General features: G+C 29.5%; 1 protein-coding gene across 41 annotated transcripts in view; it reads right to left on the bottom strand.

Moving 5' to 3' along the window:
* LOC129916634 (calcium-activated potassium channel slowpoke) overlaps positions 1-27,292 on the bottom strand; it is a 133,911-nt gene that overhangs the window by 91,665 nt on the left and 14,954 nt on the right. For 40 of the 41 annotated variants that reach the window (XR_008772518.1, XM_055996693.1, XM_055996691.1 and 37 more), the window contains exons 1-2: positions 25,440-25,726; positions 20,923-21,261 (exon numbers count right to left, since the gene is read on the bottom strand). Coding sequence is in view for 40 of the 41 variants with exons in the window: in XM_055996693.1 (XP_055852668.1) it covers positions 20,923-21,261; positions 25,440-25,466 (366 nt within the window). In the remaining variant the exon portion in view is untranslated. Of the gene's footprint in view, positions 1-20,922; positions 21,262-25,439; positions 25,727-27,292 lie in introns of those variants that run through there. The other variant, XM_055996694.1, reaches the window with a different exon arrangement.

Raw genomic sequence — 27,292 nt, 5'->3', positions numbered from 1 at the left:
CTGAAATGCGTATTTATTTTATTATGATACTATGTAGTATATCTTAGAAATTCTTTCACCGACCGAAAGACAGTGAAAGAGAAGGAAGAAAAAAAATTGTATGAAGATGTATTTATTCGCGTATAGATATGTATGTTTTAGTCGAGCCTACTTAGAATACTTGAATTCCATTAATATCCCCGTGGGGTCGGAAACTTATTTAAGTTTCTCTTTTATCTAGCACCACTCGTTTGGTTTTAGTTCAGGTGCGCCTAGGGGATGGAAATTCGTTTATAAAGCACCAGATATCTACCTACTACATTTAGCTTATGGGAGTGGGGTTTTTTTTTTTTTTTTTTGTAGATATATGTATGTAATTCATTTGCAATGACATGCTTTATTAAAGCAATGGTTTTTGTTTTCCAAAAATGTAGGTCGATCAGGAAATGTTTGTTTTTACTTAGGGGAAAACATAGAAAAACAATTGATAGCTCGAGGTATTTCTTTGATAAAAAAAATATATGCACTAATGAGAGAGGAGTTTTTTTTTTAACAAAAACAAAGGATCTCGGTGTTTTATGTTTCTTCTTTAGTTATTTTGTTTTTGTTTTACAAAGCAAAAAAAATATTCCCTTTTCTTTAAGCTAATAAAAGGTGTGAAGCGAAAATTACACAAAAGCACACAGAACACAGTTTTGTTTGAAAATTTGGATTGTATTGATACGTTGCAGAGTTGAAGTTATTGTCACAAAAATGTGACTGATTTTTCTCATATTTAAGGGATTTATTCTATAAGCTTAAAAATGATACTTTCTGTTTGCTTTTCTAAAAATGGTAAAATTGAAAGCAAAAACTAAAATTCAATGTGTTATTGAAAACCTTAAAAAAAATAATTTATGTTTCTCCTCAGAAAAAAAGGGGGTTTCATTCATCATAGTGTATCTAAACTCGGTCTTTCCATTACGTTATTTTATTCAATGGTTAAAAATTATGAACTTAGAAAGAGTTTGTCGTTAATAGAGTTAAATTAGGTAATTCAACAATGTGTGCGAAATGAATTCGCCTGTGGCCGGCCCTGCATGATAATGACTATTATGCTATGTTAATGTTAGGGTGGGTCAAAAAAATCGAAAATCTTTTTTTTGGTTTCATAATCCGAAAAATTGATTACTAGAAACCTCTAAAACATACTCACCAAACATGATCTCTTTTTTCTTTTACTTAACAGTTTTAAAGATATTCGTGGTCCAAAGTTTGGGAAAATTATTAAAAATTCGTTTTTTTTCTTCTTAATTTGGTAACAAATTGAACAATTATACCTAAAAATCAAAGGAGCATTACTATAGGGAAAAGATTGTTCTACAAAAAAGGTTCTGTATACTTTTTTCATTAATTTAACCATTGGAAAGATATTCGAGGTCAAATTTATGAAAGCATTTTTTACTTTTTTAAAATTTTCTAATTAACTGAAAAGTCATTATTATCAAATTAGTAACATGCATTCTTGTAGGTGCTCAAACGTTCTACAAAAAAAGTCTGTAGTTTTAAACCGATTGCTTTAACCGTTTTGAAGATATTCGTAAAGAAATTTGCGAAAAAGTCGATTATTGAAAAAATGATTTTTTTGTAAATATAAGATTGTTGTAAAAATAAAAAAACTGCGAAGCGCACGATCTTTCCATTTTTATAAGAGCACTGTTTCGGAGCGATTTTTTCGGAGTATAAAACAAAAAAAAAAAGATATTCAATTTTTTGACCCACCCTACTATCAAGTGCAGTTTGACCAAAAACAAGCTTACTACATCATTTCAAAATCAACCTAAGCTTATAGCACATGATCTTATTCTATTTTTCGATGTTGCATCTTATGGAACTAAAACCAAGACAATCAGACTTTCCTGAAGAAAAGTTTTGGCTGGTAAAACACTTTATAGTTTGAAAATAAGAATCTTCATAGGAAGTTCCGGGGATGCACAGTGGGTACCCCCATAGGTCAAAAATAAAAATAGTAAAAGTCAGTTTTTGAAGTGAAAACTTCTTTAGTATCGTAGTGATTTCAAACAAGATGAAACGAAAATGCGACACGACTTCAACTTGTTATAACTTTTTTGTTTTAATAGATAGATGAATGAAATTTGCACTGTAGATAGGTAATTAAATAAACTATAATTGTACAAAATTTCAATTAATTTCTTATTCAAAATTCTGAGATAACGGTACAAAGATGTTCTTTTTCTACACACGTTATATCTTTTGATCTAGTGCACATACAAATTTGATTTAACTTTAATACGCATGTTGATAACAACCTTTTACTTGATATATCACACATAACGGTAGATGCTCTAAAAGTTACACAATCTTAAATTGAAAAAAATTTAATAATACCTCAAAACACCTGTAGAGATCTGTTGCCGATGACCAGCCTCTTTTTGTAGATGTTGTATAGACATATGGTCGATATAAATATTTTGAGCTGAAACAATAAGCTTTTGGGTGATATAAAATTTATTATATTTGGGTGGATTTAAGAAGGTAGACTTTTTCGATTTTTTTTGCAAGAAAAATGATTTTTTTAAGGCTTCACTTCTACCACGAGTGTATTGCACACATGATTTTTTTTTCTTGGCATTCTCCTTTATATTTCATTAAATTACCTATTAACTTCTGGCCTCGCTTTTTCAAAATATAAATCTTAAGATTGTATAGAAGTTGCCGTAGTCTTGAAGTCATTGCTTCTTCTATTCTTTAAATATCATTTGATATACCTATGCAATAAAAACAACATTTTATTGTTTTAGTTTTAACAATACGGCAACAAAGACAATTTTTAAACCAAAGAAGTTTAAGTATTTTTAATTACCGACGTATGAAAATAAAAGTCATCAAAATTGGAGCTGAACGGATAAGATCCCAAGTTATTTGCTTTAGTTACTATACTATTTATTTTAGATATACAAATTTACCGGTAAGAGATACATTTTTGAAGAAGAAAAATTTGTCTTAAGAAAGTTTTTCGAAATTTGATTACTACACAGCAGCAGTATTTATAATAAATTCACATATCTAAATGTCAAAATCTAAAGTTTAAGATAAAATCGTCATAACCTCCGGTAAACAAACATTTAAATTTCCGGAAATCATGATAAACTTAGATCTTTTATTGTTAGCAATTAAGAAAATAAACTGTTGGAAAATCAATCAAACAAGCCACTTACAAAACCAAAACCCTTAAAACTAATCCTAGATGTAGTCCTGATGTCACAAACAATTGATTTCAAATAGCATAGAGGCGCAAATCTAGACAAATCCAATTAATAGACCATAATAAAGAGAACCCTACTTTAAACTAGATCTAGAACGAAAATAAAAATAAATTCCAATTGTACTCGTATATTGCTGTGAGGTACCTATAAAGAATGTATCACACCTTTTGCCAAGCATTGGATTCAATTCCATTTAATCCACCAAATTGATATTCCCTCAATGTTTTTTTTTTTTTTTCCAACGCCAACTATCTATCTATCACACTATACCACCCACAATGCGGTCATTGAACGAAAAGCTTGCTGCCCAGGAAGAATCATAAAAGAAATCATAAAATAGAAACCTCTTACCTGCTCTCGCCCTGTTTTCTCGATGTATTCGCTTTGCTTTTATTATTCTTTTTTTCTGTTTCTGTTTTTTTTTTTTTTGTTTTATTATTATTATTATTGTAATCTCATTCAAACAGAAATTACATGCACACATGCAGCTATCGGAGCTGCCCCTTAAAAATAACATACTTTTTAGTACAAAGTTCAAAAAAGACGAAGAATATGAACAAAAAAAAAACTAAAAAAACAAAGAAAAACTACTTTCAATGAACGACGAACGGTTGCAATACACAAACACAAACGGAAAATCAGAGGGAAGAAAAATAACACAAATCCAATTCATTTTCTCTCTTACTACGGCTGCAGCTAAAAGCTAAAGATGCCTGAAGAGAGCTCTATCCACTCAGACCCACTTTATCGATTTTTGTTCTTCTTTTTTTTTGTTGTTTTCTTTTTTTTTTGCAATATACGTAATTATTATTTACAGGTCGACGATCCAAAAGGATAATAGATCCTTGGTAAGTTGATGAACAAAATAGGTTTTATGTGAGTATAGATGGCCAAATAGCTGAAGTACTGAGTTTTTTTTTTCAATGAACATGGGATATGAGCTTTTGCTTTTTTTTTTTGTCATGCATGAAGGTAAGAGCTTGAAGAGAGAGAGAGGAGAGCGATAGAGTTATACTTGAAGTTAAGAGCTTGACAAAGAAATAAGGTCGTTACGTTACTTTATACTTCATCAAAAATTACTCAACTCATTAGCCTTTTCATATGATGGGATAGTTTTAAAAACTAGGGTAAAATTTTCCTTGAACACACGGAAGTTAAAAGAGGAACTATAAGTATTAAATATAGAAGGAAAGTGTTTTTTAATAGGACATTCGATAATTAAGTGCAAGTTGTGAAAGCCAATGAACGGAGAGTAAAAGATAGGTTCTACAACTACTTTTACTATTAAAAATTAATGAAGAAAAGCCTTAAAATCTATTTCGACTACTTTTATATAACAACTGATTTTACATCAAGTTGGGACTTGAGAATTGAGCAAGGGAAGAAAATTGCAGAACCGTTCCAGCCATTTATTGTATTTATTTCTAATTATCGACTCTGTAATTAGTTAATTTTCAAATGAAAAAGAGGATCAAAACTTGAAAAGTTCATAAAATGAGTTTAAAAATGTGAACTTTTAAACTTTTAGATAAGGTGGCCTATGCAAAATACTCTTGCATGTGCATGATTAAAACCTATATTTCCTATAAGTTTGAGATTTTTTGCAGACTTTTAAGAATTCCAAAAAAAATAAAAGACTACTCAAAAATGTATCTAAAAATTAGGTCGTTTTTCAAAAATTTTTATTTCAAAATACAGGGCCTATGAAAAAAATCCGTTTTAGACCCCTAATTTTTTTTTAAATATCTTTCTCATGGTGTAACTCAAATTTCTGTGCAAAATTTTGCGTACCTGTAATTAGTCTTTTGTCGAAGGTCTATGACTGCAAAAAAACCTTCACAACTTGGTTTTGAAATTTTTTTGAATTTTTTCAATACCTTTTTTATTTATTGAATAAATTTGTCTATCATTTTTAAAAAAAGTCAACTCTTTACGACTTACCGTTTAGAAAATAACGTCTTTTTTCAATGTCTTGTTACCCTTATTTACCCTATAAAATCTTAAATTTTTTTTGCCTTAAACCTTCTCCTCTTATGCCTCTTTGATTAAAAAAAAAAAACTAAGAAAATAAGTCAGTCGGTGTGGCCGGTTAGCGAACGTACACAAAACCAAACTTTAATATATATAATAGATGTAACATGTAGAACGAAGTAATACAGATGCTCTAATCCGAAAAATCTTAAATGGCTGCCTAGTAGGTAGCTGCAAAAAACAGAGAAACAGCTTAATTTCGATATAGCGATCAGGTGAAAAGTAATTTTTGGAATTGCTCATACGTAGATAGATGGGCTATTAATTTTAGTTCTGATGCACCCATCGCTGTTGTTGATGTAAAAAAATGTGGTTTAAGCAAGACCGAAAAGTTATCAGAAATCACTTGATGGCTTAATTTTTCGTTTTAGCATGTAAACGATACATTTTAAATCATTAATTAAAACATTACCATCTACCAAGTAAAAGATGCTATTAAATCAGTTTTCATTTTGATTCTTTTTAAAAAAAATATAGCAATAAATAACTATTGGTAAATTGTTTACTCTTTCCTCAAAAAAGTTAGTAAGAGTTGGTTACTCCTTCATTACTATCAATTCTATTGAATTCTGGGCCCAGTTTCAAATTTATCTACATCAACTGGGTGTAGAATATGGCCAATTTTCTGAAATGTAATTTAAAATCAGCTGTGTCGAAATCTTTTGTCCTTCAATTCCAATTCGAAAAGGAAAGTTAATCATTCAAGGTAGGGTTGCAGTTGAACGGAGAGCATGCTTGAAGTAATGAAATTTGCTATGATTCTGTGACTTAATAATTTGGTTATCCAGCACACATAGGGGTATTTGCCAGTTTTACGCGGACACATTTTTTTTTCGGTTTTTCTTCTACGACAAGGTAATTAATACTGGAATTAAGTATTTTAACTATTTATTTCAATGAAAACATTTTTCTTCCAAAACCTATTTTTGATCAAACAAAAAGTCTCAAGCATGGACAAAAATGGTTTGTTAAAACGCCTAAAAATGGAGTTTTACTAATGGTATCGCCAACATAAAGGTCTTAAAATTTAGGGAAAAATTATGAGGGATCAGGTTTTGTAATTCAAGAAGTTGAATCTTAAAAAAAAACTTAAAATATGGATGCATGAAACAATGTAAGCATTTTAAAACCTAAAACGTTTAAAGGGGGCAAATGTGTCGAAGTTGCACTTAGTTGCAATTTTTTTTTACAGATTCAATTTGATACGAGTTTAACCTTTAGAAAACATTAAATTTTATCACGCAATAATGTGAAATAGTATAACTTTTCTCCTTACCAACACAGAAAGACAATATTTTTACGTTTAATTTATATTAAGATTCAATATATCACTATTTTATTTTTAAAGTAATATAACATTTAGATACAGCATCTAGTAGAAAGCTTCGTATCTCTTTATCAATATTGCATAAAAACTTTTTCCTATAGCCCACTTAAAAAAAAAAGTACTTAATTAAGCACTGTCGCTAAACTATAATAAAATTTTATTTTATTTTTGGGTTGAAAACTCTGAACTCTAGAGTGCTGCTGTTAGTCACCTGGAGTGGTAATCAATTTTGAAACTATAAGACAATGCTAAGTAAGTTATCTAATTTTAGTAGGAAGTTGAATTTTTACTTTTGGATCAGTTTAAAATTTCGTGTTTTGTCCGCCTAAATTGACTAAATACCCCTATGTTCAGCAGTTGAATTCTTTGAATCTTATGACGCTGCAAGGCCCTGGGAACTGCATCTTAAGCGAAAATTAGATCGCAAAGACCATTTGTTTAACAAAATCGAAAATTCTCTATTGTGGCCTCGTTATCTGTTATTGTTGACAATGTTTCCTTTGTTAGCCAATTTTTTCAAATTTTCTGAGTGTATATAATTATAAAGAATCATAGTAAAGCAGATAGAACACCACTTTTGTTTAGTATTGTAATTGAACATTGAAATTGATACTGTCCATTTCTTGACGAGCTTATATTTTGAATTTAAATACTGATTTTTAAAAGAAATTTTCTAATGCATTTTTAAAATTCCTCTTTGTGGTATGTGTTTGACAGATTCTTTATTTCTTAGAAAGAGTTTTTGAAGCATGCCTGGTTGTATGCCAGCAAGGTCTGAGCACATTAAGAATTGCAAAAATATGGATTCCAAATATATTTGTTAAATATCACTAACAAGCTCTTTTCTACAGGCAAAAAGGCAAAGTTCACAAATTTCGAGGCAAGAGTCCACCCGGAACCGTATTAAGGATCTTTCTTCTTAAATAAATTGACATAACCAGTCGCATATCAGCTGCATGATATTGCCATATCAAGATAAAACTAGTTTAAAGAGTTCAAATTTTTTGAAACAAGCACATTGAAACAAAAACTGCGACAAAAATTCATTCATAAATATTATTTTATATTTTATCGGATAAAAGGACAAGAATTCAAAGAGATATTCGATCAAAATAACTTAAATTCAAAAACTGCAATACCATATTGTTCGATCCATATCTTAAACACTCGTTTTCCAATTGAAAATTTTCATCAAAAGGAAAAGGTTCCCCCACAAAACCTCTACTTACTACTTGTCTTATTAAAGAAAGTAATATAAGTGTCTATGCACTGTATTCTACATAATATACATATTCGTATTATAAATATATGTAGCTATATAAGAATCAATATAAAGAAAAGGCAGCGCAATATGGCTGCCACAAGAACCATCTTGAATTTGTTCGTCTTTATTTTTTTTTTTTTGGTTGGTTGAAAGACCAACAAAAAAAAAAAACAAAAAACAAAAAAAAACATAAGCAAGCACTACCATTATCTTGAGTAAATTGGAAAAGTCACGTTCAAGTCGATAGATTCAAATGAAATAACACACGAACGAAAGCATTATTTTTATACCAAGTTAAGGATCGTGGATATGTTTGTATGTACAATGTTTATATATTTAGACACCGGATATGTACTATACATGTTCATTCCTATAGTACATAGTATCCTTCAGTAGGTTTGTTTTGTTTCTATTTCATGTTTGCTTGCTGTTTATAACCCGTTAAGCATGAATAACATTATTTTGGGTAGGTCTTCTATATTGTACTAGAATTTATATATATGTATGTCTGTAGCTATGTATGTATAATAGAACTAAGCAAAAGTAATGGGTTTTCGAAAGTTCAATCGCCCTATGGATGGAAGATGGTGCCGTTCTGTTGCCTAGCTCTTTTTTTTTTGTTTTGTTAAATCAATTTATCGGGTGGATATATTTTTACTTGGAAAATGTTGTTTTTTTAGCTGGAAACATAAAAAAAAGGTGCCACAAATAGATTAAATGCAAAAAATAAGGATGGTTGTCTGTTTGCATGTATAATTATTTTTTTTTTTTATCTCTACACACAAGCTGGACATGTTGTCGAAGGCGTTTCATTTTTGAAGTTTTACACAAATTGCTAACCGAAGTATGTATTGGTCGTGCAAAAATTAAAATTAAACATCGATGTCGGACACACAATTTTTTGTATTCTGAAAGAAAAGTGTTGAAAAAAAAAGTGAGGTTTGTGAGAGACTGTAAATTTCCTATTAAATATTTATATTAAAGTTATTTTGCAAAAAAAAATATGTTTTAAAAATATGTGGAACATAAAATTGTAATTTTCCTTGGGCTAGTTAATATACTTGGCACTTCAGGGCAAGGGAGAAATAATTAAAAGCGATATGGTATTGAGTTTAACTTCTCGCATAAAAATGTTTAAAAAAAAAAACATTAAAACGATTGTCTTTCATGAAAATCAAAAATCAATAAAAAAAATTTTAAGTCAAAACATTTTTTTTTTTGAAAATTTGCTTCACATAAATTTTAAGACTTTGTAGTACCACCGTTAAAAATGAATCTGATGAGCGAAGTGTCCCAAATCGAAAGAAGCAAATATTGGCTTCTTTTGAAATTTTTATTTTTTATTTCTGGTTGTAAATAGATATTGAATTTTTGAAGTTTTATTTCAAAATATTGTAAAACAGCTAAGTAATTACAGTTACGTTTTATTTTCACTTAGAATAGTAAAAAAGGATTTTTTTTTTATAGAAAATGGTTCTTGAACAACGAAATAAAGGCCTAGTACCTAATTTAAGAAATGCATCATTCAAATTTAAATCATTTTTAGAACACTACAATCGTTTTGAAGGGATCTCTAAAGTTCATCGAGTACTATACTGGTGGTAAGCGTAAAATTGAAGAAAACAATTTTTTGTGCTATACCGAACCTTTGAGGATAAAATTTTTATCATAAAAAAGGTTGAGGTTTTTTATTACTCGAACCTCCCATCTCCATGATTTTTTGATAAATTAAATTTGCAGTTTTTTTTAATATTAACCGTGTTTTATTTTCCTTGTGATCCAGATCAGATCATTGTATTTATAAGCGGTACAATAACAAATCCTACTTTTAAGACCAGTGCCAATCCGGTTTTCAGACGGGAAATGTTGAAAAAATTATTAGCAGCATTAGGGTATAATATAATAGCTGTGTTTTATTTTCCTTGTGATCCGGATAAGATAAGATCCGCAAAAAGTTAAAAGTTACAAAAGTTGTAGATAGTACAAATGTCTACAACTTTACTCAAACCTATAACCTCAAATATATTGAGAAAAATGCAAAAATAAGATTTTTTGGTTTTTTATTTGTATCTTTTACAAACAGCTTGATTTTAACAAAACTTGGTTTAAAATTACTTTGTTACGTTTTTTACCTATTTTAAATGTTTTTTGAGTAAAAAGTTATTTTTTGGATTTTTGAAAAAAAAGCCTATTTTTGAATCAAAAAAGTTACCGAAAAAACTTTTGATTTTTGAAAAGTTTGGAATGCAGTTATTTAGATTAAAACCTTTTATTTAAGATTATGTAGAAAAGGCATACTTTTGTTTTAGAAAATATGGAGAAAAATTTAAAAAAAAAACAAAACATCCTTTCATTACCATTTACCTATCCTAAATTTTTCCACTACTCTTATTTATGCTGCTAATATTTTTTTTTTTTTTTTTTCAAAAATTATTGACACTGGTCTATTTGTTGTAAAGCAAATAAATACAATGATCTGATCTGGATCACGATGAAAATAAAACACAGTTATTGAAAAGCTTTTTTATTTATTTTTTTACTAGAATTTTGTTAACACAAATATTATAGATCAATTTTTTATTCAAAGAACAATAAAATTCAAAAACAATGTTGTAAATAAAAAAGGGCCCTAAAACGTAAATAATCAAATAAAACCATCAAAAGCATAAAGATTAAGACCATATTTTTTCACACTCAGTTGTATTTAAATTCACCAATAAGAATGAGAAATCTGTCAAATCTCATTCAAATACATTATTATTTTTTTTATTATTTTTGTATGCCAAAGCACTGAAGTTGTTTTTGTTTCTTTAAAATTAGTCAGTATTAAGAAGACAGAGTGAAACAAATTTAGTGCTTTTTTTTGCAATGAAGCCTTAAAATTGAAAATTGGAACAAAAATGTCCACTCTGGTAAAAAAAAAAAGAATGACATACATATGTAACTTCTTCGTATGTAAGGTAAGTTAAACTTTGAACTCAAAAAATATTTCACCAACTGTGAAGTAAATAAATAAATAATTGTATTCACTCCCAACTTCAACAAACAAAAGATTCTTTTAAACCTTTAAAGTCTGTTCCAGAGGCAACAACAAACAACATATGCAACTTAAATAAAATCTAATATTCAATACTCAAAGCTCCAAAATAAACAGAAATGTCCTCGCTAAACTCGCACATACATACATACACCCTCTGACTAACACACACACACAACAAAATATTCCTTTTGCAATCTGGGGTAATAATTTTCATTTCGCTATTCTAAGTGTCCCCCAAGAGAAACACTGATACACGAGCTTCGGTAGTCAGTACAGTATCAGTACTCACAGCAAAGCTATACTACAGTGTAATTAAAACAAAAAAAAAATAATAATACACAACACACCGAATCTATTCAACTTGTGATAGTGAGAAAAAATAAACATTCAAAATAAATGTTTTTGCATACATTTTGATATGTATTTTAATTTTGCTTCATTTTTTTTTTTCTTCTTTTATTTTTGTGTTGCTGTATAGTATCTTTTGAGCTTTCTCACACGGGGACTGGGGGCGCAGACATAGAATCTACACATTGCCAAGTGGGTATTTTTTTACTCTTTATTTTTACCCGGCAAATACGTGAAAAAAAGTATATTTATGCCTGGCACAAAGGACGACCATTGGAATATTCATACTTACTACATACATTCATACTACCTATAACGACGACATACAAACATACATAATGAAAATGTATGTGCTGCTGAACTTTGTTATTTCGAGTGTGAAATACAAACGGTAGAGGAAAAAATAACACAGCAGAAGGACGTCGTCGTCGTCGTTGCACAGAGCACAAGAGGCAGGTTTTAAATATTCATTTGGTACTCAGGGTCCTGTCCACCGAAAATCGGTTATTTAATGTCATTGTGTATATTTTTGCTAGCTCGTACCCATTATTCTTGTGTTAGCATGAGTGTAACATACGTTATAATTCCACCTGGAACCTAAGTTTGTTTTTTTTTTTTCATACTTTTTTTTTGTTAAGTTGCAAATATAACAATTCTAATTTAGTCCGTTGTGTTATAAACCCTGCTTAAATGCAGTGATGTTATATTAATTTTAACGAACTCAAAACTAAGGTAAAATATTTATGAAGGATGATTGTTGAAATTTTTAAAAAGGGAGAATTCATGGGGTTACTCACTCATTATTTTAGTATTTTTTATGGGTTTTGAACCCAATTGAATAAATCAACGAAAAAAAAAAAAGAAATTAGATCGAATGTTATGCTGTTAAAAAAACTGTTTCTTTGCATTTAATTACAATTCAATAAAATCCCACCGACAAAGAGAATGATAAACTTTTATGATTGACGAGGGCAGCATGTTCATTAAAAATACTGTCCTTAATATTGCGAGGAATTAATACTCGAAAGTGTTTTTTTTTATGTTTAACGTAATGTTTTTTACAAGGCCCTTTTAATACTTTTCTATCGGATATAAAATTAAGAAGTTTAAACAAATACTCGTATAGTTTTTTTTTTATACAAAATAATAACCGTGGGAACATTTAAATTGTAATTTTCACAAAACATAAAAACAAAACAACATTTTCTAAAGAAAATGTTCCACATACGCCACGGTGACCCAATATAAATCAACGTAAATCAACAAAAAAAAAAGCAAATATTAGATCGAATTTTATACAAATTGAGTAGACGGCCAAATACCGCAATTAAAAAATTGTCAATTCGAACACTCGGAGTAAGGTTTTTTTAGATTATTTGAAATTAATAATTGCTGTAACCCGTTACACAATAATACGCTGAATCTCAATGCCAATTGCAATGCAGATGAAAATTTGGACGAGCATTTCCTTACTTGCACTTTCCACTGTCAGACAGAAATTTAACATTCAACAAAATGCGGATGCCATTTGCGATTCTTTTCAGTTGTTTCAAGTGTGGGTCATTTTAAAAACATACATATACAAATAAATTGCTTCTGCTAAGCAATATTGCGATTGTTATTCTCCATTTCGAATTTTTAAAGCAGTAAAATAGTTAATTTATAAAATAAATACATATCCCGGAAACGAAAGCTTCTTAAAAACATGATTTTCAGTGATCTGATGGTTTATCTCAACAAGTGAGTTCACCGAAAAAAAAATTGCAATGTAAAATTAACATTTCGTCATATCAACCCAAAATTTATTCAAAAATTTAAAAATAACTGAAATTAACGGAAAAAAATGCGTTGAAAAATGTCTAACTCACATTTTTCTTGTTAGTTTCACATTTTTTTTACAATGGCAAATTCACATTTCAATGTCAAAAAAAAATATCAAATCTTCTTCGAAAATCTGCCATATCAATTGGACATTTTTTAATGTAAATATCCAAATTAAATGGTAATTTCACATTATTTTAAGTTTTCGATTTCGAAAATGTGAAATTGATATGAAAATGTAACAAAAAAAATGTAAATTCTACATTGTTTGAAAGATTTTGATATTGAAAATGTAAAATTGATATGAAAATGAATATCATTTTCGAAAATGTGAAATTGATATGAAAATGTAAAAGAAAAAAATGGAAATTCTACATTGTTTGAAAGATTTTGATATTGAAAATGTAAAATTGATATGAAATGCAAATAATATTAATTCTACATATTTAATATTGAAAATATATTGAATGCAAATCCTCAATCAATAGAAAGGTTTTGATAATCGAAATGTTAAATTTAATGAATTTGTAAATGATAGTTTCATTGAATATATTCCAATATTTTTATATATTTTTGATATACAGGCGTTTATGCATCAATGTAATGTCAGTTATGTACATTGATCAGGAAAACTACTCTAACTCTACTCTAATGTATTATTTAGGTTGTTTTTACTCGTTTTAAAACACAAATACAGCATAAATCAATGTCAAATGACCCAAAGAAACGTTTTTGAAAAGAAATATTACAATCGAACAATTATTAGCTTTTGTTAAAAATTTATTTATTTATTTCTTTGAAACGAATAACATTTTCTGTGGTTGTCGAAACCCGATATTTTGGCTAAGCAAGCCATGTTTTTATGAGACTTCGTAGTACAATTAAATAAAAATCTTTCATACATCCTTATACAATCTTACTGGGAATAACTTTATCTTTTTACTTCCAATAAAAGTGAGTTGGAATACATAAATGTTTTGCAACAATGTGAAACTATGGAATGTAAAAAAAAACGTGTTCCAACTAGAATGAAATTGGATGGATTTTGTGAGTTTTTTTTGTTTGATTTACTCAATTCTCACGAAAACACTGCTATAGCGTCAAAAAGTATGATTTGATTTTGGTTCATAAAAATTTTCTAGTGTGACATTCACTGGATTCGGGAGCTTTTTAATAAGTAGTATGAAACAAATTCATAACTATAGCCATCATTAAAATCTATCAGTACAATTTTAGTTTTTCAAATGATTTTTTATTTTGATTTTTTATTCGAATGATTTCAATTAGGTTTAAATTGCTTTTCTTCTTTAAATATGCTGGTTTTCATTTTACTACTTTTTCTACTACCTACTACTTATTACATATTTGTATAAAAGTAGGTAGGAAGTGCTTTCTCATTGATGTTTCCGTATAGCTTTCATAACCCTTTCGCTTTCAGAAGTTATGTTTTTATGCATTTAAACCATCTTAAAAAACAAGTATTCTAAGTACTTGCTTTGTGCACGCGAATATTTTGCCGTTCCGGCGCGCTGCGCTGATTCGGCGCCATGTCCCGCCATATGGTCGATAGGAAAGGGGTTTTTACTAAGGTATGCATAGATCATAAACCTATGGTCCACAATTTTCTGCTTTCCACATCAAAGAGATTTTTTGACGCTGCGTCGCCATGTCGCTCCAAATGGTAGAAAACTATTTTTTTTTCTATAGGAGATACTTTGTGACGCACAATTACGAAATACATTAATGTATTTTGAGATGATTTGAAAGTCAAATTTTCTAGTGTTTAGTCAGTTTTTAATAAAAACCCCCCGATCTACAAATTCATGCGTTTTGCAAATTACAGCTTAACAATCGTTTCAATATTTCAATACTTTCAATGCACGAAGTCGCTGCTTCACTCGTTATTCCTTTTTGCTTACTTTTGTGTGATTTTATAAAGCCTTTTTGTCTAGAAACTATGTATTTATGTCTTTTTACTCTCAAAACAGGGTATAATTTCGTTAAGACCCTCCTTTTATTTAATAATTTATGTAAAATGAACATTCATATTTCTGTTTGGTTCTCAATATTTTTAAATATTACTACTATTTCGACAACGACATCCCTGCGCACAAAATCCGCCAAATTTCACCGACGAGAAGTCTAGACACAAATACATAGACATTTTCGTGGTCCGTTGCAAAATTAATGTGTTTTTCACATTACTTAATGTAGTTTTTACGTTGATAATGTAGTTTTCACATTAAAAAATGTATTTTTTACATTAAAAATGTGGTTTTCACATTAAAGAAATGTAATTTTCACATTAATCAATGTAGCACAAAGTTGCTGGGTCACTCTATATTCCTTTTTGCTAAATTTTGGGTGATTTCATGAAGCTTTTTTGTCTAGAAACTATCTATTTATGTCTTTTTACTTTCAAAACAGGGTATAACTTTGTTAATACCCTCCTTTTTATTTAATTATTTATATAAAATGAAGATTCATATCTCTGTTTGGTTCCAATACTTGTAAATATTACTACTATTTCTTTACCAACGACATCCCTGCTCACAAAATCCGCCAAATTTCACCGACGAGAAATCTAGACACAAATACATAGAGGTTTTCGTGTTCCGTTAAAAAATAATGTGTTTTTTACATTATTTAATGTAGTTTTCACATTAATAATGTAGTTTTTACATTTAAAAATGTAGTTTTTACATTAATAATGTAGTTTACACATTAAAGAAATGTAATTTTCACATTAATCAATGTAGCTTTGATATGTTTAATGTGAAAATGATATGAATAAACAGAAATATTTTACAAATACAGGGATTTTTTCGGCTTTGGCCCTTACATCCCTCATTTTCATTCTCATTCTCAGTTTGGCTTCTCGAGTGATTGGTTCGGTTGATTTTTAGCAGCGAAATTACTCGTGATTTTAAAATAACTAAGTATTAATTTATTTCTATCTTTGCCATTGTGAAAAAAAAAACAAAACAATTATCCTCGCCATTGTGCAACACAAAAAACAAAAATTAAATTATAGATCCTCGCAATTGTGCAAAACAAAAGGATTTTGAGGAGGAATTTGAGCTACCTTCAGCTTATGACGCTTTGTTTTGGTAAGTTTCTTACTTCTATTCTTATTATTTTATTCACCGGACTGCAAAAACGATATAATCAAACATAAATTCTAGATTAAATCACATTTGTCCAAAGGATTCGACTTGAAATCATATTCTTAGGAGAAAAATGTTATATTTGCAGATCGCTGATTTCTTTTCCGAGCGGAGACACCATCTATTAATTTTGTATACTTGTTTTTTTTTTCATGAAACTCATGCAAAACGGCGATAGCGAGGCAGTGGAACTATAGAAAAACATGATAACCATTCGGCAGGAAGAAATATTCGCAATGAGGAAACTCTGATGGGAATTCTAGACGAATTCTACAAACAATCTGGCGGGAACAATTTGTAAGTACGTTTAACAATTAAGTTTTCTTGTATTATATTACTTTACTCCCCTTTACTTTACTTTTTGCTTTATTTCGTTTTACCTATATTATCTCTCACAACAGATTGATTTCGACTTTGCTGCTATGTACCCTGATATAAAAAATTTTAACTTATAAACAAGTTGGATGTTTTGTACTTTAGCATTTATACGTACTACAATGCCAATATTGAAGATGGTCGGTGCAGGCGTTTGTTTTATTCCCTGAAAGATGAAAATCTTAATAAAAGTATGTTGTTAATAATAAAAAAAACCTATTCAATTTAATAAAACACAATTTATTTTAGATTCAAGAGATTGTATTGTTACAAAGCTCTAAAACACGGTTTCAAAACCGACTTCACGCTTTGTTTCCAAAAAGGAGGGGAAATCGGCTGTCCAGAAAGCAACACTAGGGAATGCTTTAAACAGCTTCATCCTGCATCTCAAAACAGGGAACGATTTGAAGCAAGCTAGAGAGCTTAAAATGAAGACATCCATCAAAAACAAAAACACTATCTAATTATTCGTAATGGTTATTGTGACGGACATATTGGATTTTTGGATTTATACGGGAATTTTATGTGAGTTTTAGAAATAGTTATCTTAAATTCAATTGCTTTTTATGTGCCTTTGAAAGTTCTTATAAAGTATTTCAAATATTTAACTTAAATTATTACGGTTTACTTAATGTTCTTGTATTGTGTTTTTATTGCATTTTTGTTATTATATTTTTAATTCTTTTTAAGCTGTAGGTATAGATTTTAAAAAAAATTAACCAATTCTATTAGTGTAACCCTATTTTAAAATCGTAATAAAGTGTTTCAGGAAAAAGTAAACGAATTCTTTTTATTAAGGAATGGATTGAAACCGTGAATGTACTATAATTAAACCATGTAAGTATTATTAAGATATTATTTCAACGTAATATTGATATGAAATAATGTTGAAATGACATTATTCATATCAATATTACATTGATTTAATATCATTTCTACATTTTTTTTTGTAGAATTTAAACGTAAAATTGATATGAAATAATGTTAAAATGACATTATTCATATCAATTTTACGTTGATTTCATATCAATTCTACATTTTTTTGTAGAATTTCAACGTAAAATTGATATGAAATACTGTTAAAATGACATTATTCATATCAATTTTACGTTGATTTCATATCAATTTTACATTTTTTTTGTAGAATTTCAACGTAAAATTGATATGAAATAATGTTGAAATGACATTATTCATATCAATTTTACGTTGATTTCATATCATTTCTACATTTTTATTTTAGAATTTAAACGTAAAATTGATATGAAATAATGTTAAAATGACATTATTCATATCAATATTACGTTGATTTCATATCATTTCTACATTTTTTTTTTCGAATTTCAACGTAAAATTGATATTAAATAATGTTAAAATGACATTATTCATATCAATATTTTTTCGAAATTCGAAATCAAAATTGATAAGAAAATAATGTAAAATTGATATTAAACAACATCAGCTCGAATTGGTAAGCGTTTAATGTTACTTTTACGGTGGTTTATTGTAAATTTTTTTTTCGGTGTTTGTAAATCGGTTTGGAGAAAATAAGATTATTGCGACTAAGGTAAATGGTAAATTCTCTCTCACTAGGAAGTGATCTGTGATTACCGAAGTAATCTGTGATTTTACAAAGGCGACTAGGATTTTATTCGCGATTTAACCGGGAAAGCCCGTTTTATTACTGAGGGAACTCTTGAACGTTTAGTTTTTTACCAGGGAGGTCATGATTTTACGGCCTGGTAGGTAGAAATGGCGGCCTCTGTTCAGAAAAGCACAATTGCGCAACTACAACTTTTGTGAGCTTAATTTTTTTTAGAATGGTTGAGTGCAGTACCGGTCAAGAAAACTTAATACTGTGATCACTGTTGCGGTCCTGATTGCAGTTTTTGCCTCCCTTACCGGGTAACTTGTGATTTAACCGTTGATACCAGTGATTTTATCATTTTTTTTTATGAGCTAACCGTAGACATCAGTGATTTCACGGGGAAAATCTTGAATTTACCAAGGCCACTCGTAATTTTACCGGGGAAACTAGTGATTTTAGGGGGATGACCAGTGTTTTATGAAGGAAAACTTGAGTTTATGGTACTGATCCGTGATTTGCTAGGAAAAAAGGGATTTAACTGAGAAAAAATTGTATATTTACGAAAGCGGTCCATGAAATTACCGATTTTACGGAGGCAAAATCACATTACCCGTATTTTACCCAAGTGATACGTGATTTTAACGAATAAATTCTTGATTTTCCATGTAAATTGTAGTTTTATCAATGGAAACCGTTACTTTACTGCGCAAAATCGAGAAAAAGGCCAAGTGAAATAAAGTAGGTAGGTACCTACTTGTAATTCTAAATTTGAAAGTACCTACTTCAATTTTCTGGCTCTTTTTCCAAATCACAAATGGAAAAAAGACCAGATTTTTGTCTGGAATGTTTTCCTTCTTTTTTTATGCTTATTATCCTTTTTTGAAAATGGAAAAACCCCAACAAATTTCTGACAAAAAAATCTGAAATTCATGAAAAATTCGCAGAAAAGGTTGCACTTTTTTCCTGTATAGGTAAAGAATTTGTTAGCTTTTTTTAAACATTTTTTGGCCTTAGTTAAACAAGTATTGTTTAATTTAAGGAATTAAAGTTTAATGTCATCAATGATTTAAGCGTAAAAATAAAGTATATTTAACCATTGAATTAAAGCTAACGTGCTAATTTTTTTTTACTTTTTCTTGCAATCCTGCAAGAGAAAGTCTGTTAGACTCTTATTCAAGACTTGCATGTTCCTAGCACAAAGTCACAAGAAAATCAGTTTCTCTGTATCAAGACGATTTCATTGACTTAAGATACTTCAGTGGAAATATAAGTCCTCAGCACACAATGTATATTTGCATAATACTACATATTTGCTTAGTACTACTACTATTATTGCTTTATCTTTTAAAGAGAAAATCAGGCTAAATTCTAGGCCTCCAAGTATTTAAGTTCGTATCAAGTTATAAATTTAATTGCAATATTTCTTAAAGTGATTGCCTTAACCGCAAGTGAAGATATTCGAAGGTATTTTAGTACATGTTCAGTTTACAAGCAATCAGTCTATTTTGACCAACTTTATCTTAAAAATATTGTCTACTCGAGTAACAAAATACATAACAACACTGACTTCATATATCCCATGGGAGCAAAAGTTTCAAATACATAGACATTATGTACATTTCTGTATACAGATATATATTATGTTTGTAGTTGGTACTCCTGAGTATTCACCGAATATGTACCTATAATGCGCATGAATGTATCTCTGATCAAATCGGACCATAAGCATACAAAAAATATACAGGAGAGTGTATGAAATGTGCCCGAAACTAGTTCATGGATTTGAATAATTTAAAATGTACTCGTATGTACGCAAACATCTGTACAACGTGTACTGAGCAAAAATATACAAAAAAAAATAAACTTTTGCTACTCAAATTGTGTCAAAGAATTTTAAACACAAAAAAAAACCCAACAAATAGGTTGGAGGTTGTCCCTTAATTTTTCATCATCACAGGGCTTCTTGTGTGTGATTGAAAAAAAAAAAAAGAAAATTATAAATATCTACTTCAATAACTGAAAATTAATGAAATTTTTTTCTTCTTCTGTCATTTGCAAAATGTAAATGGAAATTTTTGCATTAATAATAACATATAAAAATGTGTAACAAGGAATTTAATGAATAAGTAAACAAATTTAATGCTGACATAATACGAAACTATTTTGCATTTTGATGACAGATATCATTTGCATTTAACTACAATTCAATGAAATCCCACTGACAAAGAGAATGATAAACTTTTATGATTGACGAGGGCAATATGTATAATAAAAATACTGTCCTTAAAATTGTATGGATTTTATACTCAGGTTTTTTTTTTTATATTTGTTTAACACGATATTTTTTAACAAGGCCCTTTAATATTTAGATTCGTTTATGCAATAAAAAAAAAACAATCTGACACTAAAAAGTTAAACAAAAAAATAACCCTGGGAACGTTTAAACTAGAATCTTCACAAAAAATTAAATTAAATTATTTGAAAAAAAAAAAATGTTACACATACGCCACAGTGACCCAGCATAATCAATCGCCGTTTATGTTTGTGTTGAGGGTTAGAAATTTTGGAATCGCAATTATTAAGGTAAGCAACTGAACTCTGAACACATTTTACTGTAGAAATTGTATCAAACAAAATAGTACGCATACGCCACATTGACCCTTTTTTTTAATTTAAAAAAACCGACCATTCTTTTTTTCAAATTTATAATAAAACTTACCAAAATTCGACCAGTTGTTGTTTGACCGGATATAAGTTCACCAGCCCAGTCTTTCGCTTCTGTCATAAAAGTTCCTTCGAACTCTTGTTTGTTTCTGGATGCCTTTTGTTCTTTCTGTTTTGGATCGTTTGGTCCAAGTTCGGGCTCCTTGCGGCAGCATATGAACGCACACGCCCGCCATAGCAATACAACCAATAGTCCAGCCAGAAATGTGAAGATGCTGGACAAAAGGAAACACCAGTATTTGCGAACTTTGAGACAATCGTCATCTTCATATGGTGAATCGGTTGTTTCTGTTGATGCTGCTTCAACTCCGCTTTCGTCACACCGCGACATCCCCTATGGAAAATACAAAATATTTATTAGTAAACATTCATAATGTTATAAACAAAATTCTTTTTTTTTTTATATTGAATTGAAACTTTAATCAATAATGGTATGTAAGATAATACAATTTTCAGATAGCGATAGTGAAAACCGAGTCTTATATGGTAAAGTAAAAATACATATATCGCCTTAACAAATAAATGTTATAAGGTTCTAGCATTATTGGCATGATATCTTTTTTTTATGTTTGATTTTTTGTTTTATTTTAATCATAATTTTGGAAACATCCATTTGCTATCTAGAAATGAGAATGGATAAGAATTCTGTTTTGTAATTATTTGAAAAAGGTAGCTTTTTTTATTGATAAATTTTTATGACACGAATTGACTAACAAATCAATCAATCAACAAAGTATTCAGTTATTAAATTTGAATTGTAGGGAGTAAGGAAAATAGTGATAATTAAAAAAAAAATTTCCCAACAAAATTAGTTAGAAATTAATTTTTCATAAGAAACCTTTAGACATTATGTTAAAATAGTTATACCCAATTCGGTGCTTTTAGCAATACAACTTTCGAAGTTATACTTATAGACCAGTGCCGTAGCCTTAAAAAACATTAAAAAGTAAAAAAAAATCATAGTATAATGAAACCCATTGGAAAAGGAGGTGAATATGATAAAAATGAAAGGGAAAATAAATTAAGGGCGAGCCGAGTTTGGGAAGTGGGTGGGTTGAGTTTTTAATGGTAAAAAATGGTATGTCTCGATTTCCGGCAAAACTACAAGTCCTATGGAAAAAAGTTGTATAGCAAGGTTGTAGGTAATAAAAAGATCTACAGCTTAAGTATTAACAATTTTTCGACATAACCTCAACATTTATGTGAAAAATTAAAAAAACCGAATTTTTGGTTTTTTATTTTTATCTTTTTCAAAAAAGAAGTTTTTTTCTACGAAATTTGGTGACAACTTACTTTATTATGTCTCAAATACACTGTAATTTATTTGATTTACAATATTTATTTTTTTACCTTATTTTGACTAAATATAAAAAAAAAACACCCTAATTTTCAATCGAAAATTCACGTGTAAAAATATCAACTTTCAGATGGTGAAAGAAAAAATTTACATTTAAATCACTTTTAACTTTTTTCTCGGAAGTTTTTGAGTAATTATGGTGTAAATTTTAATAAATAGGCCAAAATTTTAAATAATGATAAAAAAAATTTTCGAATTCAAGCTTTTTTCATTTTTTGCATTTTCCGAGAAAATGAACTATGGCGTACAAATGTAAATTATTTCTTTCACCATCTGAAAGTAGATATTTCAACAAACAAAATGCCCACCGACTTTTTGAAAAAAGTTGATATTCGACACGTGAATTTTGGATTGAGAATTAGGGTGTTTTTTTGATATTTAGTCAAAATAAGGTGAAAAAATAAATATTTCAAATCAAATAAATTACAGTGTATTTGAGACATAATAAAGTAAGTTGTCACCAAATTTCGTAGAAAAAAACTTTTTTTTTTGAAAAAGATAAAAATAAAAAACCAAAAACTCGGTTTTTTTTAATTTTTCACCTAAATTTTGAGGTTATGTGAAAGAATTGTTGATGCTAAAGTTATAGATCTATTTATTACCTACAACTTTGCCATACAACTTTTTTCCATAGGTCTTGTAGTTTTGCCGGAAATCGAGATATACCTTTTTTTACCATTAAAAACTCAACCCACCCACTTCCCGAACTCGGCTCGCCCGTAATTTATTTTTCCTTTCATTTTTATCATATTCACCTCCTTTTCCAATAGGTTTCATTCTACTATGATTTGTTTTGGTTTCAAAAATTATTATTTTTATTTTGTTTTTTAAATATAGCGTAAGAGAAAATATACGTAGTGATTTTTCTTAAATTGGTACATAGGTACTATATACCTACTTAAATGCAATACGAATAAAATGGTTGAAATATTTTCCTTGTTGTGTGGTGGTGAAGAATCGTGATGACAGAAGATAAAACAACCGATATATGCTTAACTTCGTACTTTGTATTGGAATGACAGATTTTCAAGTGGGATAACATTAAAGTCAATTAAATTATTTTAACGAAATGTAATCCTTTTCTTTAAAATTTATGAAAAAATGTTTCTTAAAAGTGAAATTCTGTTATGCTTTAATTACCTCTTTTTGTATGAATATTATAGCTTTAGTCTTTTACAGACTAGGAAGAATAAGAATCTTGATGACTGCATTTTGGTATTCATAATGAAATCACAGCCACACTCAATTGGTTTAAATTCGTTGATCTCGTTACAAATGATAGCGAACCAAGAAACTATGCATTGAATTTAGTTTTTTTTGTTTAGTTTTGTTTTATTAATTTTTTCATCATGTTGCTGCGTAATCTAAGCTAATTAAGCAAGTTTAAATGCAAGTAATTTATGAATTATAATGACTGACTAGACCAAAAGCCTAAAAAAAGTTCGGAGTTATGCCGACTTTTCACGAGTCGATTTTAGCCGCACGATATGTTGCACGGCTTAAGTCGACTAGGATTTTTCCATGGGGATTGTCACTTTAGTCACCTGTGGCTTACGTTCACAAGAGTCGAAAAGCTTCACCGCACGGCAAAAATCGACTCGTGAAAAGTCGGCATTATGGCATAAAATTATTTGTTTTAAAAAAAAAAAACGTCTGTTTTTGTGAGTTTTTTTTACAACGCAGTAGCAACTCATTTTTTTTAAATGTTTATTCGCAAAACAAAAACAAAACAAATACTCAGCAGAGTAATTTTTTAATTTATATATTAAAAACTAACAATTTAAGAAGAAACTGAAGGGTGTTCGGGCAAAACGGACTTGAAATTCGAATTCAGCGAGTCCAAAAATATATAGAAAGATAGGTCTGGTTCCTGGTACATGAAACTTTTTTTTTGTGTGCCGGGGATGAAAGCGATATGTCGCGAAAGTGCCAGCACACCAAAAAAAAAAGTTGTATGTACCAGGAACCAGACCTATCTTTCTATATATTTTTGGACCCGCTGAATCCGAATTTCAAGTCCGTTTTGCCCGGTCACCCTTCAGTTTTGAGAAAAATGTAAAAAATACCCCAAAAAAGGCAAAAAACTTCCTTTTTTCTAGTTTTTTGCATTTTAAGTCCGAACGGACTTGAAATTCGGATTCAGAGTACCCAAAAACATATAGAAACATAGGTCTGGTTTCTGGTACATGACACTTTTTTTATTTTGTGTGCCGGTGTAATTAAAGTCGTTGATATAATTGATGTAGTTTGATAAGAGAAAGGGCCTCGAAAGTTCAAGTTCAAAGTTCTTTGTTTTTCTGATTTTGTTTGCTTCTTTTTAATACAAATTTAAGTGCATTTACTGAATAAAGTAAAATTTTGAGTCATTATATCTCTCCAAGGAACCGCACACATTTTACATTGAGGAAGTAGAAACTGTTTTATTATCTTCACAATAGTTTTATATTCGTAAAAAAAAAATAAATTGTGCCAAATCAATAACGTTTGAACATACGTTTTAAAACTTAGATAACATGATAACAAACAAAACTGTTTTAACAATAAAAAATAATTTGGGAATTTAATCGAATTTCAACGATCAAAATTATTATTGAAAACACAATGAATAAACTAGACAATCAGATTAATTCGATGAAAAGTGCAGCTTTGTGTTATTTTAAAATATATATTTTAAGTTTTTTATTGAAAAAACAAATTTTAGACAGTAATAAATACTATTCTATTAAATTATGAATAAAATATAGATTTAGGCTTCCAATTAGTTAATCATTGTAACACGACTTTAAAATATCAGAATAAACACGCTATGAAATCATGTAAAAAATTTCTCGCAATACAGGTAAAACGTAAACAAATAAATTTTTTCAAAGCTAAATGAGTAATTCATTCAAAATGCTAGCAAAAAAATTATAATGACAAGATCATTGATCATTCATAGGTAACCGGAAATGTTCATTGATGATTCTTTTTTACTCATCGTTGCGTGTTGAAGATATAATCGGGGCTAAATTTCAATCAACACAACACCAAAATAACAAATAACATTGCAACAAATTTGCCCCAAATATCTAACTAAATTGTTTCTTCTCCTCTTCTCATTCCCCTTACTCAAACGAAGCAAAAAAAAAAATTAAGAAAAACTTTAGCACACTCACCAAACAATCAGCCAATTCTTTCATCATTTTTCTTCAGTGTGAAAATGCGTAAGCCTCCCAAAAGAAAAACCAATCCGATTGGAACCCCACAACAACCCCAAAATAGATCTCACTTTGATTTATTTTTATAAAAACAACGACACGTTAAGAAACAAAAAAAAAACTTCATCCAAGAGGCTTATAATTATAATTCACTGCCAAAGACATTTCGATGCCTAAACAAACTAAAAACAAAATCACTAAAAACACAAATAAACTTCGGTAGCGATCCGTTGGCGGTAGACAGTGGCAGCGACACAAGTGGTGGCCGAATCGTGAATAACGAATGTTGGAGGAAAATATTAGACTCGTAGTCAATGATCAATCGTATGGCAGAAGTTGAAGAACCGACTACGTCGAACGACGACGACGACAACAACGACGATGTACAGACCTAATTTTAATAGATTAGCTAATTTCATCTAAGGAGCTATTATATAGGAGAGCAGCACATCACCATCACCAAGTGCATTCTGTTTTCTGAGAATTGTTGCATGCGATAGTGCTTGATGGGTGTCTGGGTTGGGTTTTGCTTATGGTTCTGAGGTCGGCTAAACACCGAGGGGCTCTACTTGTGTGTTATGCATTTTTCAATTGCTAGCTAAGGGATGACATCACCATGACGCTTTGGGCGCATCCCTATAGAGTTTAATGTTTCGTTCAGAATTAATGAAATTAAAAATTCCTTTCTTCTTGGGAGTAAGGGCGGCGGACACACTCCCTCTCTCTTCGGTGGCTATGCGATGCATTATAAGGAATGTTGCAGGGTGTGTTTATAGACTTTTTTATGGCATAAAATGAATTGCCTGTCTGCTATCATTAATAAATGTTTTTTATTATTATTATTAAAGGAGCACATATTTTATCATTGAACTTGGTCATTCTCTTGTTTTATTTTTTATTTTTGTTTGCGCAAATAAATTTGTGCAAATCTATAGAATAATTTGTTTAAATTGGTGTTGGCAAAAATACACAATAGCAAACGATGACGCGGCTCACGCGTTGGTGATGTAAGAGTATTAATTGGACAAAATATTATTATTGTTATAGGCATAAGGTACCTCTCTAAAGATAGGTATACCAATAACGATTGATCCATTAAGAATATTAAATGAGTGATAAAGTATATGAAATCTATTTATTAATATTGATCGGGTGGAAAAAATAATAAAAGGAGTGACGGCATTCTTGCTGTTTCATTTTATAAGCTAGAGATGACAGTGACACACATAATCGATTTGAAGGTCAAAAATAATGGGTTTTCATATTGTGAAAGTTCCTGCTGCAGATATGCGATGGTGGGCGGAAATATCGATTTATTAGAGAGAGAGTTCAGTGAGTCTATATTGAGGGCGTGTGTTGGAAAAAAATATAATAATAAAGGAGATGACATTTTCTTATATGTGTACCTAGTGTAGTATCAAACTGGGACACCAAACACTCTCAAGGAAAAGGTTTATTGATCACAAATTTATGGGGCGAAGTTTGTTATTTTTTTTTCCTTGTTATTACTTTTATGATACTTTAATTAATCAGATTTTGTATTTTATAAGTACCTTGGAACATGACCTAATAATTAAAAAAAATACTCTCCTTCCTCTCTTTTTACTTTTATTACACTGCCTGTGTTACTTTTTACTAAGGTATAATGTATATTGTATGCGGAAAGTGTAACTACTTATTTGTCAATTTTTGTTTACTAAAAAACTCATCTAGTTAACGTAAAATGTACTGAAGCGTACTTTGTCTGATCCTTATAAATGAAAATTAAAAAAAAAAAAAAAACGAAAAAGAAAACTTTGTCCGTACAGTGT

Source organism: Episyrphus balteatus, chromosome 3 (assembly GCF_945859705.1).
Source record: "Episyrphus balteatus chromosome 3, idEpiBalt1.1, whole genome shotgun sequence".
NCBI lineage: Eukaryota > Metazoa > Arthropoda > Insecta > Diptera > Syrphidae > Episyrphus > Episyrphus balteatus.
The sequence above is the reverse complement of the archived record's forward strand: the minus strand, read 5'-3'. Positions and strand labels throughout refer to the sequence as shown.